Genomic DNA, 18,977 nt, shown 5'->3' with positions numbered 1-18,977 from the left:
CCAAATTGTCCCTAGGTGTGAGTGTGAGTGTGACTGTTGCACGTCTTTGTGTGCCCTGGGATTGGCTGGCAACCAATTCAAGGTCTCCCCTGCCTCTTGCCCGAAGAGGGAGGGGACAGATGGGCGGAGGCTCCAGCACCCCACAGCAGCACAAAATTCCTACTTATTTCAAACACGATAAACATGGTAAGGCAAAAATTAGTACATCCAAAAGATAGGCTGCCAAATGAAAAACAAAGTAATGTAGTTTATTCAATACATTGTAAGAATGAAAATTGTAAAGAGCAGTACATTGGGGAGACTCAACAAATTCTCAAAAAAAGACTTTACCAACATCGCAGGGATAATACTAGTGGGCCTCAATCGGCAGTACATTTGCACCTAAAAGCAAGCAACCACTCATTTGACGACAATGAGGTTAAGATCTTAGCAAAAGGGGAAAGGGGAGTAAAAGAAGCGATTCTCATAAAATCCTTCATTAAACCGGTCTGGTGGGGTGAGGTTCAATTTGGATTGTTCAGACAATAGCCTGTTTAGGCAACACAGGTTAGGCAACATTAGTAATGCTGATGAGGTGATACCGGAGGGAGTGGGGCAAACAGGCCAGTTGTTAGTCAGGAATGTAGGAACAATCGGTGGGGCCGCAGCGAGTGGTCCTCTGCTCCCCCCAACCTGAGAGTAGGGACCTATCATAGCTGTGTCCGGCGCCGCCATGTCTGGACATTATGGGTATATATAGGGCCGATACTACCAGTAACACTTTAGTTAGCTGAAGAAGCATCTTGGATAAGAAGCAAAACGTCCGACACCTTCAAAAAAAGTACAGATGACGGCTGAAGAAACCTACTCATCGATGGACCACTCCTGCACAACTGAGAGCTTACACAGCCATACAGTACAGTGTATTTCTTTCATTACAATAAAATAGCACATTTATTATACATAAAATAAGGTATATTCTGTGTAGTTTTAATCGTTATTTAGTAGAAAAACATGTTTTATGGGGACGCAGGAGCGGAGTATTCTCATTTTAATGGTTTCCTATGGGAAATTAATTTTTGGGATACACACTTTTCACCTTACACACTCTGGGAACCAATTAAGTTCATAAGCCAATGTATCACTGTACCTGTATGCATATTAGCCCAAGATGCTCATGTCAACTTCATTGTCATTAACTCATTCACTGCCATTCCCAAATTTATTTGGGAATTGAAATGGGGCTTGTCAAAGTGCCACTGATATTCACCTGTTTCATTCATGCAGTGTTTGAAATAGCGTCTGTACGATGGCCCGGGCCATACAACTTTTACATCAGGCATACAACTTTCAAAACGTCTCAGCCCGGGTGGCCAACAACTTCTTCAAGAAAAAAAGGGATATTTTTCAAATCAAAAGTTTGTTTAATTCAATCAAGCAAACCGCTACAAGCCACATGGACTCCTCTTTCTTAGCGGCTTTCAAAACTCTCAAGTACACTTTTCAGTCAAGCTGTAGTCCGAAGCACGAAACAGGCTTCTGATTGGCTGCCGTTGCTGAGTATGCAAATAATAATTTGCATAAGAACAAATTCATGGTTGCGCTATGGGCTCACCAGTTTCACCTATAGTGGCTAATCTGTGGAAGAGATGGAGAAACAGGCCCTCACATGCTTCCCGGGGGCAAAACCTAGACAATGGTTTAGATATGTGGACGATACTTCCATCATAATTAAAAAACAAGAAATTCAATCCTTCACAGATCACCTCAACTCGGTAGACATCAACATTAAATTTACTCGCGAGGACATTAAAGAGAACCAACTAGCCTTTTTGGATTGTAAAGTAATTATAAAAGAGGACATAAGTCTTTAGGAAGGCTACGCACACTGACCAATACTTACTTTTCGATTCTAACCACCCTCTACAACACAAACTAGGAGTTATCAGAACCCTCCAGCATAGGGATAAACTAATACCAACAAGCGTCGAAGGTAGAGAAAAGGAGTCAAAACATATCAGTAGAGCACTCACAAACTGTGGGTACCCTCAGTGGTCGTTTAACAAATCTCAGAAGGGAAGAATAGGGAACGAAACCAAAAATTCTGTAGATACAAAAAGGAGAACAGTAGCACTGTGCAATTTTTGAAGATGCTTTTTTTCATGAAAGCTGGTGTTACATGGACAATAGTTTTTAATGTTATTAAAAGTCATATATAAACACAATTCTGTGCTCTTTTTAGGGGATAGTCTGCCTTGATTTGAAATGTGTCTTGTTCACGAACGAGGGTGTGAGGGAGCGAGAGGTCGACAGGCGGATCGGTGCGGCGTCTGCATGCTGTGATGCAGACTTTGTACCGATCTGTCATGGTGAAAAAGGAGCTGAGCCACAAAGCAAAGCTCTCAATCTCCTGGTCGATCTACGTCCTAACCCTCATCTATGGTCACGAGCTATGGGTTGTGTCCGAAAGAACGAGATCCCGGATGCAAGCAGCCGAAATGAGCTTTCTCCTCCACATCGAGAGGATCCAGATGAGGTGGCTCGGACATCTGATTAGGATGCCCCCGGGACGCCTCCCTCGTGAGGTGTTCCGAGCATGCCCCACTGGCAAGAGACCCTGGGGACGACCCAGAACACGCTGGAGAGACTATGTCTCCCAGCTGGCATGGGAACGCCTCGGGATCCGCCAGGACGAGCTAGAAGGAATGGTTGGGGAGAGGGAAGTCTGGGCTTCCCGACTGAAGCTGCTGCCCCCGCGACCCGACCCCAGATAAGCGGCAGAAGATGGATGGATGGATGGATGGATGGATGGATGGATGGATTTGAAATGTTAACAAATATGTATCCACCTATTATGCCCAGGAGGCTTGGTGCATGAGAATATGTCATGAATTATACTGGCATTTCAAGTCGGAGTTCTGATTGTCTCCTAAATGCAACTTCAATTTCCATGGAAGATATGAATTGTTCTTCGGCTGCATCTGCAGAGATTTCTTCTGAACATATTTAACCTCTTGCCCGAAACTCTGTGACAACCATATAAATACGAACATGAGCCAAGTTTATAGCACTACGACGAAACGCTGCAGGGACTTTCTATTACCAGAGCCACTAATACTTCAACATCTTTGACTTATACTAACAGAGCAACGGCAAATCACATTACACAGGGGCCACTTCCAAAACAAAAAAAAAAAAAACGAGTGCAACGATTTGCAACTTGTCACATTGTCATACTAATCAACATAGGTTTACACACGCATTATCCAGACTCATAAAAATAGTTGTGAAAATACATATGAATGATAAAAGGAGCAAATTGCTATACAGTAGTTCCTAATTTTACATAGTGTCTGTACATACCGATGATCGAACGTTGAATCAAGACTATATTGATCCCGCTCTCCAGGTGGCTTTGTCCTTTTTTTCCATTGACAGTTCCTTGACGCGGTAGGCAATCAATGTCTTGGTAAATGTCCCATCTTCACAGACAGACGAGCAATCTTAATTGGGCTGAACTACTAGGAGCACCAACCAATTAGGCAGGTGCTGTGAGTTCATAGATTTCCACTTGATGTTCAGGGGAATGAAATGGAGAAAGAAGGTGGAAGAAATGAGTCCTGTAATCCTCTGCCTGTAACAGATGAGCTACTCAAACAGTGTAAGGATCATAAATGTATATACAGTATGTGAAATCACCTGAATGGTCACAAATATACAAGGGATAGATGATATCGTTGAAAAGATACCAGAGAGCGCCACAGCAACGCTTACAATATATAATACAAAAGAGTATTTAAAAAAATATATCAATAAAATAATAATAGATTTTTCTAAATATGAATATGTAAGAGCACCACATACAAGTTGTACAACGACATGTTTTGCTTCAAAATATTCCATCAATTAAACTTCCCGTGCTTGCGCTTTAAATGGAAACCTGCCAGACTGATATAGAACAAAATTATTCCAAGGACCAAAGAGAAGTGACTCACTGCATATGCCAATCACACTTTCAGGGGTCTTTAATCAAAAGACACATAATAACATGGTGCGTTTCCCCCTCCGTTTTTCTTATCATGTAATAGCCTTGAAGGTTGATGTCATTTTTCAAGACCAGGGTTTTATTAGCATGCATCTTTGTCCTGTGAGGGAGCATGACTCTGAAACTATAAATAAATGATTAACAGTCTGTTCTCTTTTGTAACAATTAGTCATAATTTCATGGTCAGAGTCCATCATGAAAAATTCATGTTTACTATCAGCCTGTGCATCTGGAGATGTTTATCGGTCATGAAATTTAGCTCCCATTTGGATTCAGATAGATGATTGAGACCAAGATGGCAAATTATAAGAAATTTAATTTAAAAAATAATGTTGCATGAATACCTCTCAAAATGTATCTGCATACTTTAGCTCTCCAGTACAGAAGAATCATGTCGCTTTGTTGCCATCTGCTGTTAAGTATGTGGGTTGTTTCATTACATATATTGCTGCTTTTGCTAATCGAGGATGATGATGATGATGATGATGATGATGATGATGATGGGTAAAAAACACGGTTTTTACAGTAATGGCTTCAATAAATGTGGTATAAACAATCATAATTTGGTTTATTAAGACGGTTGATTGGAATTGCAGTATGCACAAAGCCAAAATGTGAGCAATGATGAATGATTATATATACTTTCCATTTGGGACGAATCCTAATTACAGAGTCATATTATTGACAATGTGAACACTTAATGACTCAATAATCTTTAGTCATGCTCAATCTTGAATTTCCTATAAAGCAAACCTTCATTAAAACTGCATGCTTAAAAAATCAATAATTCATGTGAAAATTGTAGAAATACAGAATTTTTAAAATCACCAACTACAATTATAAACTCTTCATTGTCAAGAAAAAAAGTTCATTTCACCAAGAAGGCAGCATCAGCAGAACTGAAAGTGGAGAAATAAAGATTCATTATTAAAAAAACATCTTGACAACTAAGTTTACATACAGAGTTGAAAAGAAAGAACAAACCTTCCACCGGTTTCCACACTCGTTGCAAAGGACAAATGTGGTCATGGGCTCATCAGCGCTGCGTGTCTGTACCTACGTATACATACACAAATGTAAATGTGTTTCCAAAGTCGTACAATTCAGAATTCAACAATGTGCCTCTAATAGTCAAACTAAATTTCATGGTTCAAACTCTCATCATCCACAACACTGGGACATCGGCTCAAACTACGTCAAAAGACTAAGTCTGACCATGCTTTTTTTTGGTGAAAGCTTTTCATGTGACCTCAGAACACAGAGCACCTAAAAAATAGTTCACACTGTCCCAGTTTTAAAAAATTATATTTTTTTATTTCCCCCATTTTCTACGGTTTCCAATATTGTACATAGAAATCCAATGTATAGTATAGTACATTGGTGTGCCTTATACTTCGGTGCGCCTTATACACCGGAAAATACGGTGAAACTTCACGGCACAAATATGCACAATTCCATGTTAAGACTCCGGGATGTAACTGACAAGTATGTCTCTTTTAAAGGGACAGAGAAGAACCAATGTGGCCAGAGCTAGCACACTGTATCTGTCTGAGCTTCCTAAGGAAATACTCTATATTGACAGCTGAAGGAGGGGAAAAATGGATTTCGTTGCAGATACTGTTATAGCCATTTTCAAGACGGACTTTTTAAGAATAGATTATCATTAAGGTTGGACAGCTCAGAAGCTAGCAAAAATAGCAAATAATATTGCAATTTTATGAGATTATCATGACTACACACATTCATGGTAAAAAATTAGAACAGTTTAATGACAGTATTTCTTAAGTTTCTTCCAGTCGCAAGTTATTTCCATGCTATCGGCACTCTCTAGTAGACGTCTAGTAAATCACACACTTGCAACCGTGGAGTGATTCAGACGTAGCACTACTAAAGGCCTAGCGATGAAATTCACAACCCGCCACTGTGTAAATACGAACTGATGTTCGTCTGTAGGTTTTTCTGTATGCATGAGTGGGCGAAGGCAGTGGTCCCCAACCTTTTTTTGCGCCACGGACCGGTTTAATGTCAGACAATATTTTCACGGACCGGCCGTTAAATACAACAAAATAAGACGTTTGTTTTTTACTCATTTTATTAGGTTACAGTGGGCTAATTTTAGCGGTATGTATCACATGACCTAGACAAGCGTTTTAGTAAATCATAGACGGATGTAATCTGGTAATTTTTCATTTTACATTTGATGTAAATTATTTATTCTTTCTGTGCGGCCCGCTACCAATTGACCTACGGACCGGTACCGGTCCGCGGCCCGGGGTTTGGGGACCTCTGGGATAAGGGGAATAGAAAATGGTTGGATGGATTTCTATGTGTACAATGAATTACATCCTCAAGGATTTCCATTCTTGTTTGTTTTTTTTTTTACTAACTTGATTATATGTGCAGTTCTTCTTTTTGCATTTGCCGCACTGCAGCAGGTCAGTGGTGGTTCCCCCAGTTTTGGCCATTTGGTGCTCCCTGATGGCCTCCTGGGTGAGGACATTCCTCAGTTGTTTCAGCTCGTCGCTTGCCATTTCCTTCATGAGCACAAAATGTGGTGACGACATGAAAAGGATAATGCGTACGTAGACATAGTCCTAATAAGTGCTACTGAGGAATCAAGCATGGGTGTGATTGTGCAATTATTGGATGATTAAGAAGAATTTGCAGAAAATAACATATGACACTATCTGGCAGACACCGGCACAGGGTGCTTGCTGTTAATTCCAGCCTACCGGTTTGCTTCCAAATGAGGCAATGGAAGCTATGTAAACAAAAAGTAACTTGGAAGACAGCGACAGACAAAGTTCAGTGTAAATGTTTAACAAACGTATAGCGTCTATGTATAACAGAACGGTGGGAAGTGAATGGGGTGCAGTGAGTGCATTTGCGTTCCAGCAAATTTGCTACCTACAGAATTGTAGTCCAGGTGTCGCCGTCATGCTGGGCTTGGAATGTACTTTGTAACATTTGGTTTGTTCATTGCAATGTGAAAATGGTGACCTCAGGCACTGCGACGCTGCTACCATTTACTTGATGTTTAATCATTAGGAGAATGGATCATCCCATTGGGGGTTCATGGTGATATTGCATTAATAACGCCATTTCTATTCATTGTTTTCCGTTACCTCTGCACTCATAATGGCAATGCGTTTCAAATCAATGCTTCCTGCAAGCACGTTCCTGCGCAGACCAGGGTTCTTTGGGTCCTTCAGGTTACTGATGCGGCTTCTCACTCTGTTCTTATATTTCATGTCGGTGGCCTTAATCTCCTGATAGATATGTGCGGCGATAAATCAAGGAAGAACAGAGCATGTTAAATGAAAGTTTTCATCTTAGTGGATGACATAATGTGGTATGTAAGACATGAGTTTTTGCACATGTTTGAGCGAACTGAAGGATATGATCTTCAATCTCCGCTGCCATGCTGTCACAGTTAGTTCCAAAATCTTTGTAGTCATCTGTGAGCAAAACAGAAGAACAACATCCGGAATGTATGGAATAATGCGGTGCAGATGAATGATTAGAAGAAAAAAAATCTGCTCACTGTCAGTGCGCAAGGCAGCAGTGAGCATTTCGATGCACTTGTCACGAACAGAGTCGCCAGTCGTCAGGTGAGGTGCTAATGAAGCCCCACCGGAGGCCAAACCTGGTGAAATTGGGCTGGTGGGCGTTGTGGGAGTTTTACGGGTTTCGGTTTTGCCCTTTCTGAACAAAAGAGTGACAGTGTCGTTATTTGATTTTTGAGAGGTCCAAATTGCAATAGACAAGACACAAATTGGTTTTGCTAATTGCAAATACCTTTCATTGTGATCAGTGGATGGCTTCCTTTGTGGAGGTCCAGGTTGAGAGGCTTTTGAGCCTTGAGACTGTCGCCTGTCACATAATGTCAACATTATCACCTCTTTGCTTTTAACACAGATAATAGATTTTACTTTAAGTGGATTAACTCATTCACTGCCACTCCCAAATTTATTTGGGAATTCAAAAGCATGACGTGTCGCGCCATTCCGAAATTTGTTCGGGTTATGGTTTTTCTTGCTGGGGGGTGTCGATAATGCGCTGATCAGACCTCTGGGAATGTTTTTCCCTCCCAGGAGGGGGCAGCTTTGGCTTTTTATACAGCCGCCCTCATTTCAAGCTCTGATAACTCCAGACCCATATACCTTAGGAATTTCCGTATTTTCCAGTGTATACGCGAACCCAAAAGCCTTCATTTTCTTCAAAAGATGACCCTGCACCTTATACGCAGGTGAAAGTAATATTGAACCACGAACGGTCTCGTAGCCCCTGTCAGCAGCCACCGACTCCATTTCCCCCTGTAGAAGAAGTAATGCGTAACCCTAGCCTCTACTGTAACGCCTTATAATGTGGTGTGCCTCATATTTGGAAAACATATATATTTATATATTATATTTGGAAATCTTTTTTCATTCATTGAAGGTGCGCTTTATAGTCCGGTGCGACTTCTCATCTCATTTTCCGTACCGCTTATTCCTCATTAGGGTCGCGGGGGTTGCTGGAGCCTATCTCAGCCGTCTTCGGGCACGAGGCGGGGGACACCCTGAATTGGTTGCCAGCCAATCGCAGGGCACACAAAGACATACATCAGTCACTCTCACACTCACACCGAGGGACAATTTGGAGTGGTCAATCTGCCTGCCATGCATGTTTATGGAGTGTGGGAGGAAACCGGAGGACCCGGAGAAAACCCACGCGGGTCCGGGGAGAACATGCAAACTCCACACAGGGAGGCCGGACCGGGACGCGAACCGGCTACCTCTGCACTGTGAAGCCGGTGTGCTAACCACTCGACAACCGGGCCGCTCCGGTGTGACTTGTATATGGCAAAAGTTTGTAAATACACCATTCATTGGGGGTGCACCATATACTCCGGTGGGCCTTATATACCGAAAAATATGTTTTTTTCTGTACAAGAGGAGAGTCTCAGGATTCTAGCGGACACCAAGGCACACAACTCTGAAAAGTTGCCTGCCCAGCCATAAAGTTGCCTGCCCCATTTTTCACAACTTGAAACAATAAGACGACTAATCGCAAACAAAAAAAAACATTGTTGCGAAGTATAAATTATTATTATTTTTTTAATTAAGGAAGTACCTACCACAAATGCTCCCTTAAATATCCCTTGCTGAAGATTTTGCTCCAGTTATAGTTTGTCGTCATGGTGCACAATGCAATGTTTGCGTTGCTTTGTCTGCTATAAGCCACATGGACTCCTCTTTCTAAGCACCTTTCAAAACTTTCAAGTACACTTTACAGTCACGGTATAGTCCGAAGCACGAAACAGGCTTCTGATTGGTTGCCATGCCGACTATGCACATTTCCAAACGTTCGTTTGGCAAACATTCGTTTGGAAATTTGCATACTCGGCATGGCAGCCAATCCGAAGCCTGTTTCGTGCTTTGGACTATGCCGTGACTGTAAAGTGTACTTGAGAGTTTTGAACGGCACTTAGAAAGAGGAGTCCACGTGGCTTATAGCAATTTGCGTGTAGCTGTTTCATTTGGGAAAAAAGCTTTTTTTTTCCTTGAAGAAGTTGTCGGCCACCTGGGCCGAGACGTTTTGAAAGTTGTACGTGTGACGTAAAAGTTGTACGCCCCGGGCCTCCGGGCAGACGTTATTTCAAACACTGCTAAAACTCAATATTCTATCGGTCCTGCAACTTGAGTGAAAATGACAAAAACCCTGGCACTGTAGTGGACACATTTTTGCACATCGTCTGGCAGTGAATGAGTTAAGTACCTTTCAAATGTCAGCTTCTTTGCTGGAGGGGAGAGGCAGCTCTGCTTTAAATCAGACTTCCGCCTGAGTAATGACACATTTGAGTGAACATGTGTACATAATAAACAAACACACACTACTATGCCGCAGACCTGTCAAGGTTGGGAGTAGTTTTGTGCTGTCTCATCGGCTGGCTTAATTTAGTGTCAAGGGAGTTTTTCCTAAATGACAGAAAGAGATAAATATGAAGAGAAACACCCGTTGATTCCATCCATTCTCTTTATCCTGACAAGGGTCACAATGGTGCTGGAGCCTATCCCAGCTGACTTTGATCAGAAGGAGGGGTACACCCTGAACTGGTTACCAGACAATCACAGGGCACACATAGTCAAACAACCATCCGCGTTCACAATCATGCCAAAGGGCAAATTAGAGTGCTCTATCAACCTGTTATGCATGCTTTTGGAAGGAACCCATAGTGCCAGGAGAGAAACCACACAAGCATGGGGAGAACATGCAAACTCCACATAGGAAGGTTTCATCACAGAAATGATCTTGGGTATGAAAGGATAATAAGTAATTTTACAGCAACAACATTTTGGCATCCACATTTTCCCTTTTTAGGAGTAATGGATCAGTGTGACTAAACGATTGACCGAATAGTCATCACTTTAACTCATTCACTGCCAGACGATGTGCAAAAACGTGTCCACTCCAGTGCCAGGGTTTTTGTCATTTTCACTCAAATTGCAGGACCTAGAAAATACTGACTTTTAGGACTGCATAAATATTGAATCCAGCGTTGGAACCCTTGGACACTCTTCTTTCATTAAAAAAAAGTTATACCCTAAGTTATATAGGTCTGGAGTTATCTGAACTTGAAGTGGGGCGGCTGTACAAAAGGCAAATGCTGCCCCTTCGCGGAAGGGAAAAACATTGCCAGAGGTCTGACCGAAGATTTATACGCACCCGGCAAGAAAACCCAAACAAATTCGGGAATGGCACTCCACATCATGCATTGTCAATTCCGGAAACAATTCAGGAATGGCAGTGAATGAGTTACAGTCAAGCCTTGTATCTGCGCTCACGCGAACAACCACTTTCACACTCATGCTTCTCCAACCTTTCTTTTCTAGCATCCATTGGTGATTTTTTAGCCACTTTGCTATCCAAACTGTCTTTCCTGCAAGAAAACAAGACATACAATCTTGTGGCGTGGCCATCTGTACATATTAACCACATTTCTAAAAGAAAAATGAAATACAAAACATTTAAAATGAATAAACATAGTTTGTAAGAAATCATTTTGAGAAATCCAAAATGTTCTACTGTCAGCGAAACGGCATCTATTTCTGTCTTTATTTGAAGTGCTACACATCCATCGCAGAAACTTAAAAAATGGTGTCCCATTTTCCAGACCTGTCTCTCTTCAAACAGTCTGACATCATCTTCTGGGAAGCAATTTTCGAGTGTGAAGAGTCCTTCCTGTGTTTAAAAACATATCAAAATTCCTCAAAGTTCCACCTTTAGAGCTGTGAGCCGTTGTGATCCGAACCCCACCTTTCCTTCGTTGCATCCAGCGAAGGGCGCTTCGGTGCAGGTGGGGGGTGAAGATGAAGAGGCAGGGGAGGCAGGGGAGCATCTGGATCTGGGGGCTCTTTTCTAAAAAGACAAGACAGCTTGAGCAGGGGATCAGTCGTGTCATGGTGAGAGCGGACATTGTCATTGCACGCTGACCTTGGCGGTGGGGGATGGAGATTAAAAGAAAGCTGAGCCCACGGAGTATTTGAGTCTTTTGAAACTTTCCTAATATGAACAAAATATGAGCTTCCCAAAAGAAAATTCACTTGACTGCCACGTCATGCACGTGAGCAGATAATACATCCCGTCTGACCTCTTCTTAGTTTCCAGTGAAGGGCGCTTAGCCTTGGGGGAGGTGAGCCCTGAAGCATGAGAGCGCCCATGCGATGAGTCTTTACCATCCTTCCTGAACAAATGTCACCCGTCAGTCGGCCGCAACGTCAACACGTCCATGTTAAAATGTGCCCCGAGCAAACATGCTCACGATAAAAATGCAGCAGGGCAGCATGCAGCATGCACAGCAACAAGGCCACGGGAGATTGAGAACAATAAGTCAATCCTGCACTGCCACTCAGGATGCTGACCTCTCTCTCTTCCCATCCACAGTCGGGCGCTTGATCGGGAGAGGAGGTCGAGCGGGGCGTGGAGGTGAGGGGAAGCGGGAGGGATAGAGAATACTGCTGTCCAGTACGCCTCTCCTGAAATAAAGAGGCTCCTTCTGTAAGATCCACTGTTCACTATGACATCACACATTGTTCCAGGTGGCAAAGGCTGAAGCATTCCCCGATGGCCCCACTTCAAATAAACCCGTCCACGTCATTCGATCAAAGCAAGAACGATCGAATGGCAAGAAGGAAAGATTTTCTTCTTGCGAGGTGGGATGAAAAGTCACAATTTTCACCATTGTGGGACGATGAAAGGCTTTCTGATTCTGATTCTTTCTGATTCTACTCTACCTGTGCAGTGTGTATGTGTGAAGTGTTGGTCAAAAGGATAAAGGAAGAAGGTAAGGTAAACTGCTTGGAAGGAAAACCCAAGCCCAGATGTAATTTATACAATAGTCCAAGGTAAGTTGATTAAAATACAGAAGGCATCATTCAAGGAAAAATCATCAGCCACTCTCTAATTCGTTAATTCGTTTTACACAAACGCATCATTTATGAAAATGCTCCATTGCAATAAGGGAGTTGCATACAACATATGAACCAGAAAAGTTTTGAGTATGTCACGTTTCGGTTTGCGACCAACAGGTGTCAGTCGTTTTCATCAATGGCAGTTAAAAGGACTCCCGGCACAACCTGGTTTTGTTTGCTACTTTGGGCCTTTTTGTTCTAATGGCTTTGTTGTTTGAGATTTTGTTCCTGCTGACGTTATTTCATACAATTTTTCAAATACACCCGATAAAGTGCTGGTCAGACCTCTAGCAATGTATTTCCCTTCCATGAGGGGGCAGCATTTGTCCTTTGTACAGCCATCCCCATTTCAAGCTCAGATAACTCCTGACTTTTATAACTTAGGAATTAACTTTTTTTCCTAAAACTCTGTATTCTGTGGGCCCAGCAATTTGAGTGAAAATGATTAATAATAATAATATTAATAATAATAATAATAATAATAATAATAATAATAATAATAATAATACATTTTTTTCTAAGCGCCTTTCAAAAATTTCAAGGTCACTTTACCGTCACAGGATAAGATTTTCTGTGGGTGAGCAGCGGCAGCCACACGCGCCAGCGTTTACTCAACCCGGAAGTAACTCGGATAGAAAGCTAGTGAGCTTTTAGATATGTATCTATTTTTTTGGGAAACCTTTTTTTCATTTATTGAATGTGCGCCGTGTATATGGAAAGAGTTTGAAAATACACTACTATACTCCGGTGCACCTTATACACTGGGAAAAAAGTGTTGTTTTTTTTGTGGCAAAAATTTAAACCTTGGCACTGTAGTGGACACGTTTTTGCACATTGTCTGGCAGTGAATGGGTTAAAAGGCAATTCTTCGAGTACACCCCCGTTCCTCCTTCTGCCTGCATTTTTGGGGTCCACCTCCACCATCTTGCAATCGTGACAGAGCTTAACCTACTGTGAGTGGTTCCTTTGGAGACTGATGCAGCTGGACTTTCTCCTTGTTATCAAACTAAAGACCACCACACGCTGAGTAATGTGGTGAAGTGGACCATATATATATATATATATATATATATATATATATATATATATATATATATATATATATATATATATATACACACACACACACACACACACACACACACAACTTTTTGTAGCATTTCAATTCAGCTCAGAGATAGTCACTCGCATTCTGCCACCTGTAAGCATCACAACAGCATTAGTATATTGCTTGTAGAGGTCTCTTCTGACCTTTCAAAGAATGGTTTTTGGACATCTGCAGACTTGTCCTTGTAGGCTTTGCCCACGGGTTGGTCTGGAAATTTGTTCATCAGGCTCTCGGGTCTGCTCTCCTCTTTGGGTTTCCAGCCGTTGAACTTTGTGAACTCCTCATGCTCTCTGATGTCTTTTAAGTGGTCTGGTTCATGCTTCTGTTTCTTCTCAAGCTGGTGCTCTTCTTCTCTTGGCTTTTGACATTCCTCTTGAACTATTTCTTTGAGTGGTTTCTCATAAAGATGCTTTTCAACCCCATTCGCCTCTCGATGGCCCTTTTTATCCCTGTGCTCATCGGTATGTTTTCCTTGCCTGTCTGTAATGGATTGATTTGCTTTCGGTACTGAATCTTGTCTCTGTTTGATCTCCAATCTCCTGTGATCAACAACAACAAACCACAAATCCATTTTTCTCAAGAGACATTCAACAGGTAATGACGTGTCTGTTTTTGAAACTGAAGATCAAAACGGCGTGGTTCCTCACACAATAACATCCCAACTGTGTTACAACACAGAAGCGACAGTAGAATGCGAAAATTCTGAACTTTGCTGCTATTAAATGTTCATTTCTCCACTGCGAGACTAATAAAGGCTAATCCAATACAATGATAGTTCTTCCTTACCAATGAATGATAGAAAATGGGGGCACCCTGAACCGGTTGCCAGCCAATCGCATGGCACATAGAAACAAACATTCCTCGACATCTGAGCAACATTTTTCCCCCAAATGTTCCATCCTCAGAGAAGCAGTGAGGTCAAATGTTTCACTGTGCATGTTTGGTCTCAACGCAGCTGATGCAAAGCAAGTGACTGACCTGGGTGAGGTCTTTGGAGACGTTGTTGCTTTGCAGGAGTTCAAATCATTCTTCTCTTGTGCCGCTTTCTCCGTTTGAGGGCGGCTGAAGTCTGTATGTTTTGTCAGAGGAAAATAATGTCTGTGCATGACCTGCTTAACTGTTCAGCGAGTACGAGAGCTACGTGCGGCATACCCAAAAGTCTTTTCCATTCCTTAATGAGGACTTTTGCCAAAGCGATGACTTCTTCATCTGTGCAGTGTTTCCTGATACTATTCACAGACATGCCAATCCTTGTCTCCTAAAATAAATATAGCCGTGCATTTTGAACACCAGGTTTGGTTGGTCTTAATTCGTCATTTTAGAAAGATACATTTTGTATAATTCTATGCTTTCAACACCATGTGAACAGTTTGGTGAAGGCGCTTGTCTGTGTAGGCTATCAGTTGTACAGGAGTGGTCCATCGAGGAAAAGGTTTCTTCAGCCATCATCTGTACTTCTTTGAAGGTGTCAGACGTTTCGCTCCTCATCCGAAAAGCTTCATCAGCAAACAAAAGTTGCACTGGTCACTCTGGCCCTATATAGCTAGGTAGCTGGATCGATGGCTAACTAGATGACTATTAGCCATCTATTCGCTCACCATTAGCTAGCTAGCTAGATTTCTATCTATTTGAGTTACTTCCGGGTTGAGTGAACACTGGCGCGTGTGGCTGCCGCTGCTCCCCCACAAATAAATGTGTCCTATGACTGTATAGTTATCTTTAGAGTTTTGAAGGGCGCTTATAAATGAAATGTATTATTATGATGATGATGATGATGATGATGATGATGATGATGATGATGATGATGATGATGATGATGATGATGATTATTATTATTATTATTATTATTATTATTATTATTATTATTATTATATACTGTATATCCCTAATAGGCCGATTACCTCTAATGTTCTATGCCTGGCTCTGATTGCCTCCTTAATGATTGCCCATGAGACCAAGGTTTAATTTAGACCACGCTTACAACAGACTTCTTAGGTCATTACCACGTAGGCTTAATCATTATAATGAGGTGATACCAGAGCAAATGGGGCAATCAGAGCCAGGCATAGTACATTCGTGGTAATCAGACAGAACACAAGAAGTAATCAGATTAGCTTCAGGAAGTAGTCTACTGCTCCCCCAACCTTAGAGCAGGGACCTATCAGAGCAGACGTCTGGCACGGACGGCCTGTCCATTAGGGATGTATATAGGGCCAGAGTTACCAGCACAACTTTAGTTCTCTGACAAAGCTTTTCGGATGAGGAGCGAAACCTCTTACACCTTCAAAGAAGTACAGATGATGGCTGAAGAACCTTTTTATTGAAGACGCTTGTGAGAACAAAACTTATTACCCTGGTGTTTTCTTGCTTGTGTTCTTCTGGATGGACAACAATTCTCACAAATATAATCCAACATTTTTCAAACAGTTGTCCCCAAAGAGCAGAACATGCTATAGCTACAGAGGAGGAACAAGTCCATATTTTCTTCTCTTTTCGACCTTTCCCAATACTTTGGCTGCATAGACTGTTCATTTATTTAACGCCATACTGTCGGACTTTATGTTGGTTGATGAGTGTGTATGTATGTGTGTGTGTGTGTGTGTGTGTGTGTGTGTGTGTGTGTGTGTGTGTGTGTGTGTGTGTGTGTGTGTGTGTGTGTGTGTGTGCGCGTGTGTGTGCGTGTGTGTCTGTTTGTGTGCGTGTGCGTGCGTGCGTGCGTGCGTGCATGTGTGTGTGTGTTACCTGAAGGAGTTTAAGTGTCATATTGAAACTTTTGAGTTCTTTCAGCAGGTCCATTGCACCTTCCTACACATACAGAGTGGAATACCTTTAGTAGATTAACCATAAATGATCTTAATCCGTAATTACACCAATACAAAATATTCATCAGTCCACGGTGAAATAGCATTAGAACAAATGAAAATAGGAGAAATACTTTGTACCCCAATTTATTTAACATCCACCTGGCAATTTAAAATCATACACAATTCTCTTTCCTTTGTCAGCAGGCTGAAGACACCGTCTGGTTGGCTTTTGAGTCACTGCTCATTGGTCATTGAATGGAATTTATGATAATATGTGCAAATCTTAATAGTGTTATTTATATTTTTGTTGGGTGGGTGTTTGAGGCATATGTTGAATCAACACAGTTCACATTGTTTAATCAAATGCATCTTCTGGAAGGGAGTCCTTGCAAAGCATAAATGGGAATATGAACTGTTTTTGCTTTTGTTTTCTTAGCAATTGACATTTTTCTGAGGCAATGAATAACAAATACGTTTGGGGGGGAACTTAATTTAAATCTTATTAGAGTTGGTGCAATCAGTTCTTTTTGGACATTTTTGTCTACTATGACATGGAAATAAACATTTACATAACACAATTTGTCCTACCGATAGACGAGTGCAGTACACAACTTCACATTTTGCTTTGGTGAAGTTAATACAAAAATAATTAATAAGTAGTATAATGGTCTGTGTAAGCTCTCAGTCGTACAGGAGTGGTCCATCGATGAGAAGGTTTCTTCAGCCGTCATCTGTACAAAAGTGAGTATTTTGTAATTCTAAATCCAAGTCACTTTTGTACAGATGACGGCTGAAGAAACCTTCTCATCGAAGTAGTATAATGGTAAAAATATTAGATTGACGATACTTTCAAATGACAGAAATAATGAGTAATGTATAATGTACATTTTAAGTGCCGTATTTTTCAGTGTATAAGGCGCACCGCAGTATAAGGCACACCCCCAATGAATGGTGGTTTTTCAAACTTTTTCCACATACGTATATATGGCGCACCCGACTAGAAGGTGCACCTTCAATGAATAAAAATGTTTTCCAAATAAATATATAAAAGTTTTCCAAATATAAGGCACCCCACACTAGAGTAGAGGCTGGGGTTATGCACAACTACTTCTACTGGGAGAAATTGAGTCAATGGCTGCTGACAGTAGCTGCGAGACCTCAATATTACTTCACATATAAGGTGCCCCTGTGCAGGGCCATCTTTTAAAGCAAATCAACGCTTTTCGGTGCACCTTATACACCGGAAAATATGGTAACTGTACTAAGAAATGCATGGAGTCTAAATAAAAACAAAATGTTTTGTGCATAAAGTGATGGAAATAACACTTTTGGACGTTTTTATTACTCTGCATTTATTTATTAATTTACGCTATTTTACACAGTGTCTGTGCGGATAGAAATAACCTGTATTTTATTTTGCTCATGTAACTATCCAAGTAAGATGTTCTTTTTCAGACTCTAAAAACCCTCTATCGACAATTTAAGCATTCTAAACGTATCAGAAACACCATGTGATATTTACACTAGGCTAATTGTGCAAGAGTGCACTTCCATGTCCACCCAGTACTTGGCAAACTACCACTACAGTACTGTATGTACTGATTTACCTTCTCTTCAACATATGCGCCACACACGCGTCTGCTTATGCGCACACGCACACGCAGCACTTGACCCACATCTATCTGCACTCCGAAACTGCTGCCAGGTCAGTGTTTTGCAAACACCTGTTGATCGTACGTTACAAGCTCATTTGACATACTCGCGCACGCGCATACCCAGACACACACACACACACACACACACACACACACACACACACACACACACACACACACACACACACACATCGCACAAACACGCACGTACATACGAATGCATGCACACGCACGCATAAACGCTCCTGTAGAAGTGTACAGTAAGTAGTTAGTGCAAGTTGATTTAAAGTTCCAGACTTAGCACACAACACAACACAACACAGTGCGCCACCTGTGGGCGTCCAGCTCTACTGACCGTGTTATTTCGAGACACCATCTTTTCCAGCTTCTTGGCTATCCGTGTTAAGTCTTCGTCCCGCGTCATGGCTGTATCGAAAACAAAATGTGCGCTACCACAAATGCTAAAAATGTGTGAAAGAAAAGCCAATTAAAATCACACTCGGCCGCAGATCGGACTTTACGCACGGAGCGCTCCATTCAGACAGAGGGCGTGTCGGAGACCGCCCTCCAGTTGACCACCTTAACACATGACCTCTAAATATAGACGTGTGGTGGACGCATGGGTCAAGGCAGCCATTAGATCAATTCACCCATGAAAGTTTATTAAAACATGCAATGGTGTGAAATGATGAGTATTTTGTAATTCTAAATCCAAATTCATAACTCAAGTACGTGTATTTCAGATCTCAACACATCTTTCCCTACTGGAATGAAAGTAAAAGTAAAGTTAATCTTTACGAGCAGCTTGTGATGAGAGCAGTTTTCGCAAACTATAATTGGCTGGTGACCAGCAAATCATAGTTTGCAAAAACTCTCTATTTTTAAATGAGAAGTTTAACACTAGAGTTTTCTTCTACACCTATTTCATTGAGA

The 18,977-nt window shown here is 41.6% G+C and overlaps 1 protein-coding gene across 7 annotated transcripts; it reads right to left on the bottom strand.

Moving 5' to 3' along the window:
- Window positions 1-325: 325 nt before the first annotated feature.
- tcea3 (transcription elongation factor A (SII), 3) lies at window positions 326-18,581 on the bottom strand. Of its 7 annotated transcripts, XM_088998931.1 has the most exons (21): window positions 18,400-18,537; window positions 17,997-18,113; window positions 16,328-16,390; window positions 14,738-14,843; window positions 14,564-14,654; window positions 13,729-14,124; window positions 11,929-12,042; window positions 11,658-11,750; window positions 11,501-11,569; window positions 11,324-11,425; window positions 11,183-11,248; window positions 10,887-10,946; window positions 9,916-9,984; window positions 9,785-9,847; window positions 7,823-7,897; window positions 7,569-7,729; window positions 7,427-7,482; window positions 7,150-7,305; window positions 6,412-6,558; window positions 5,009-5,080; window positions 326-4,923 (listed from the first exon to the last, which is right to left on the bottom strand). In XM_088998931.1, the coding sequence occupies exons 3-21, from the start codon at window positions 16,379-16,381 to the stop codon at window positions 4,915-4,917; spliced, it is 1,959 nt and encodes a 652-aa protein (XP_088855057.1). In that variant the 5' UTR covers window positions 16,382-16,390; window positions 17,997-18,113; window positions 18,400-18,537; the 3' UTR covers window positions 326-4,914. The 7 variants fall into 7 exon arrangements, with proteins under 7 accessions (XP_088855057.1, XP_088855056.1, XP_088855054.1 ...); XM_088998930.1 differs by lacking the exon at window positions 17,997-18,113 and having other exon boundaries at window positions 13,729-14,121; window positions 18,400-18,581; XM_088998929.1 differs by lacking the exon at window positions 17,997-18,113 and having other exon boundaries at window positions 327-4,923; window positions 18,400-18,581.
- Between the last annotated feature and the right edge of the window lie 396 nt (window positions 18,582-18,977).

This window comes from Hippocampus bargibanti, linkage group LG06, assembly GCF_051943395.1.
Source record: "Hippocampus bargibanti isolate YZ-2025 linkage group LG06, ASM5194339v1, whole genome shotgun sequence".
Lineage (NCBI taxonomy): Eukaryota > Metazoa > Chordata > Actinopteri > Syngnathiformes > Syngnathidae > Hippocampus > Hippocampus bargibanti.
This window is presented reverse-complemented; position numbering and strand designations above follow the sequence as displayed.

What these genes read in the sequence shown, in the direction of transcription:
- tcea3 (XM_088998928.1), bottom strand. Translation starts at nt 18,468, where the DNA reads ATGACGCGGGACGAAGACTTAACACGGATAGCCAAGAAGCTGGAAAAG. An exon ending in TGACACTTAAACTCCTTCAG is followed by an intron (nt 14,844 to 16,327) that starts GTAACACACACA and finishes TATTTATTTTAG; the next exon opens with GAGACAAGGATTGGCATGTC. An exon ending in TTGCCATTATGAGTGCAGAG is followed by an intron (nt 6,559 to 7,149) that starts GTAACGGAAAAC and finishes GTGCTCATGAAG; the next exon opens with GAAATGGCAAGCGACGAGCT.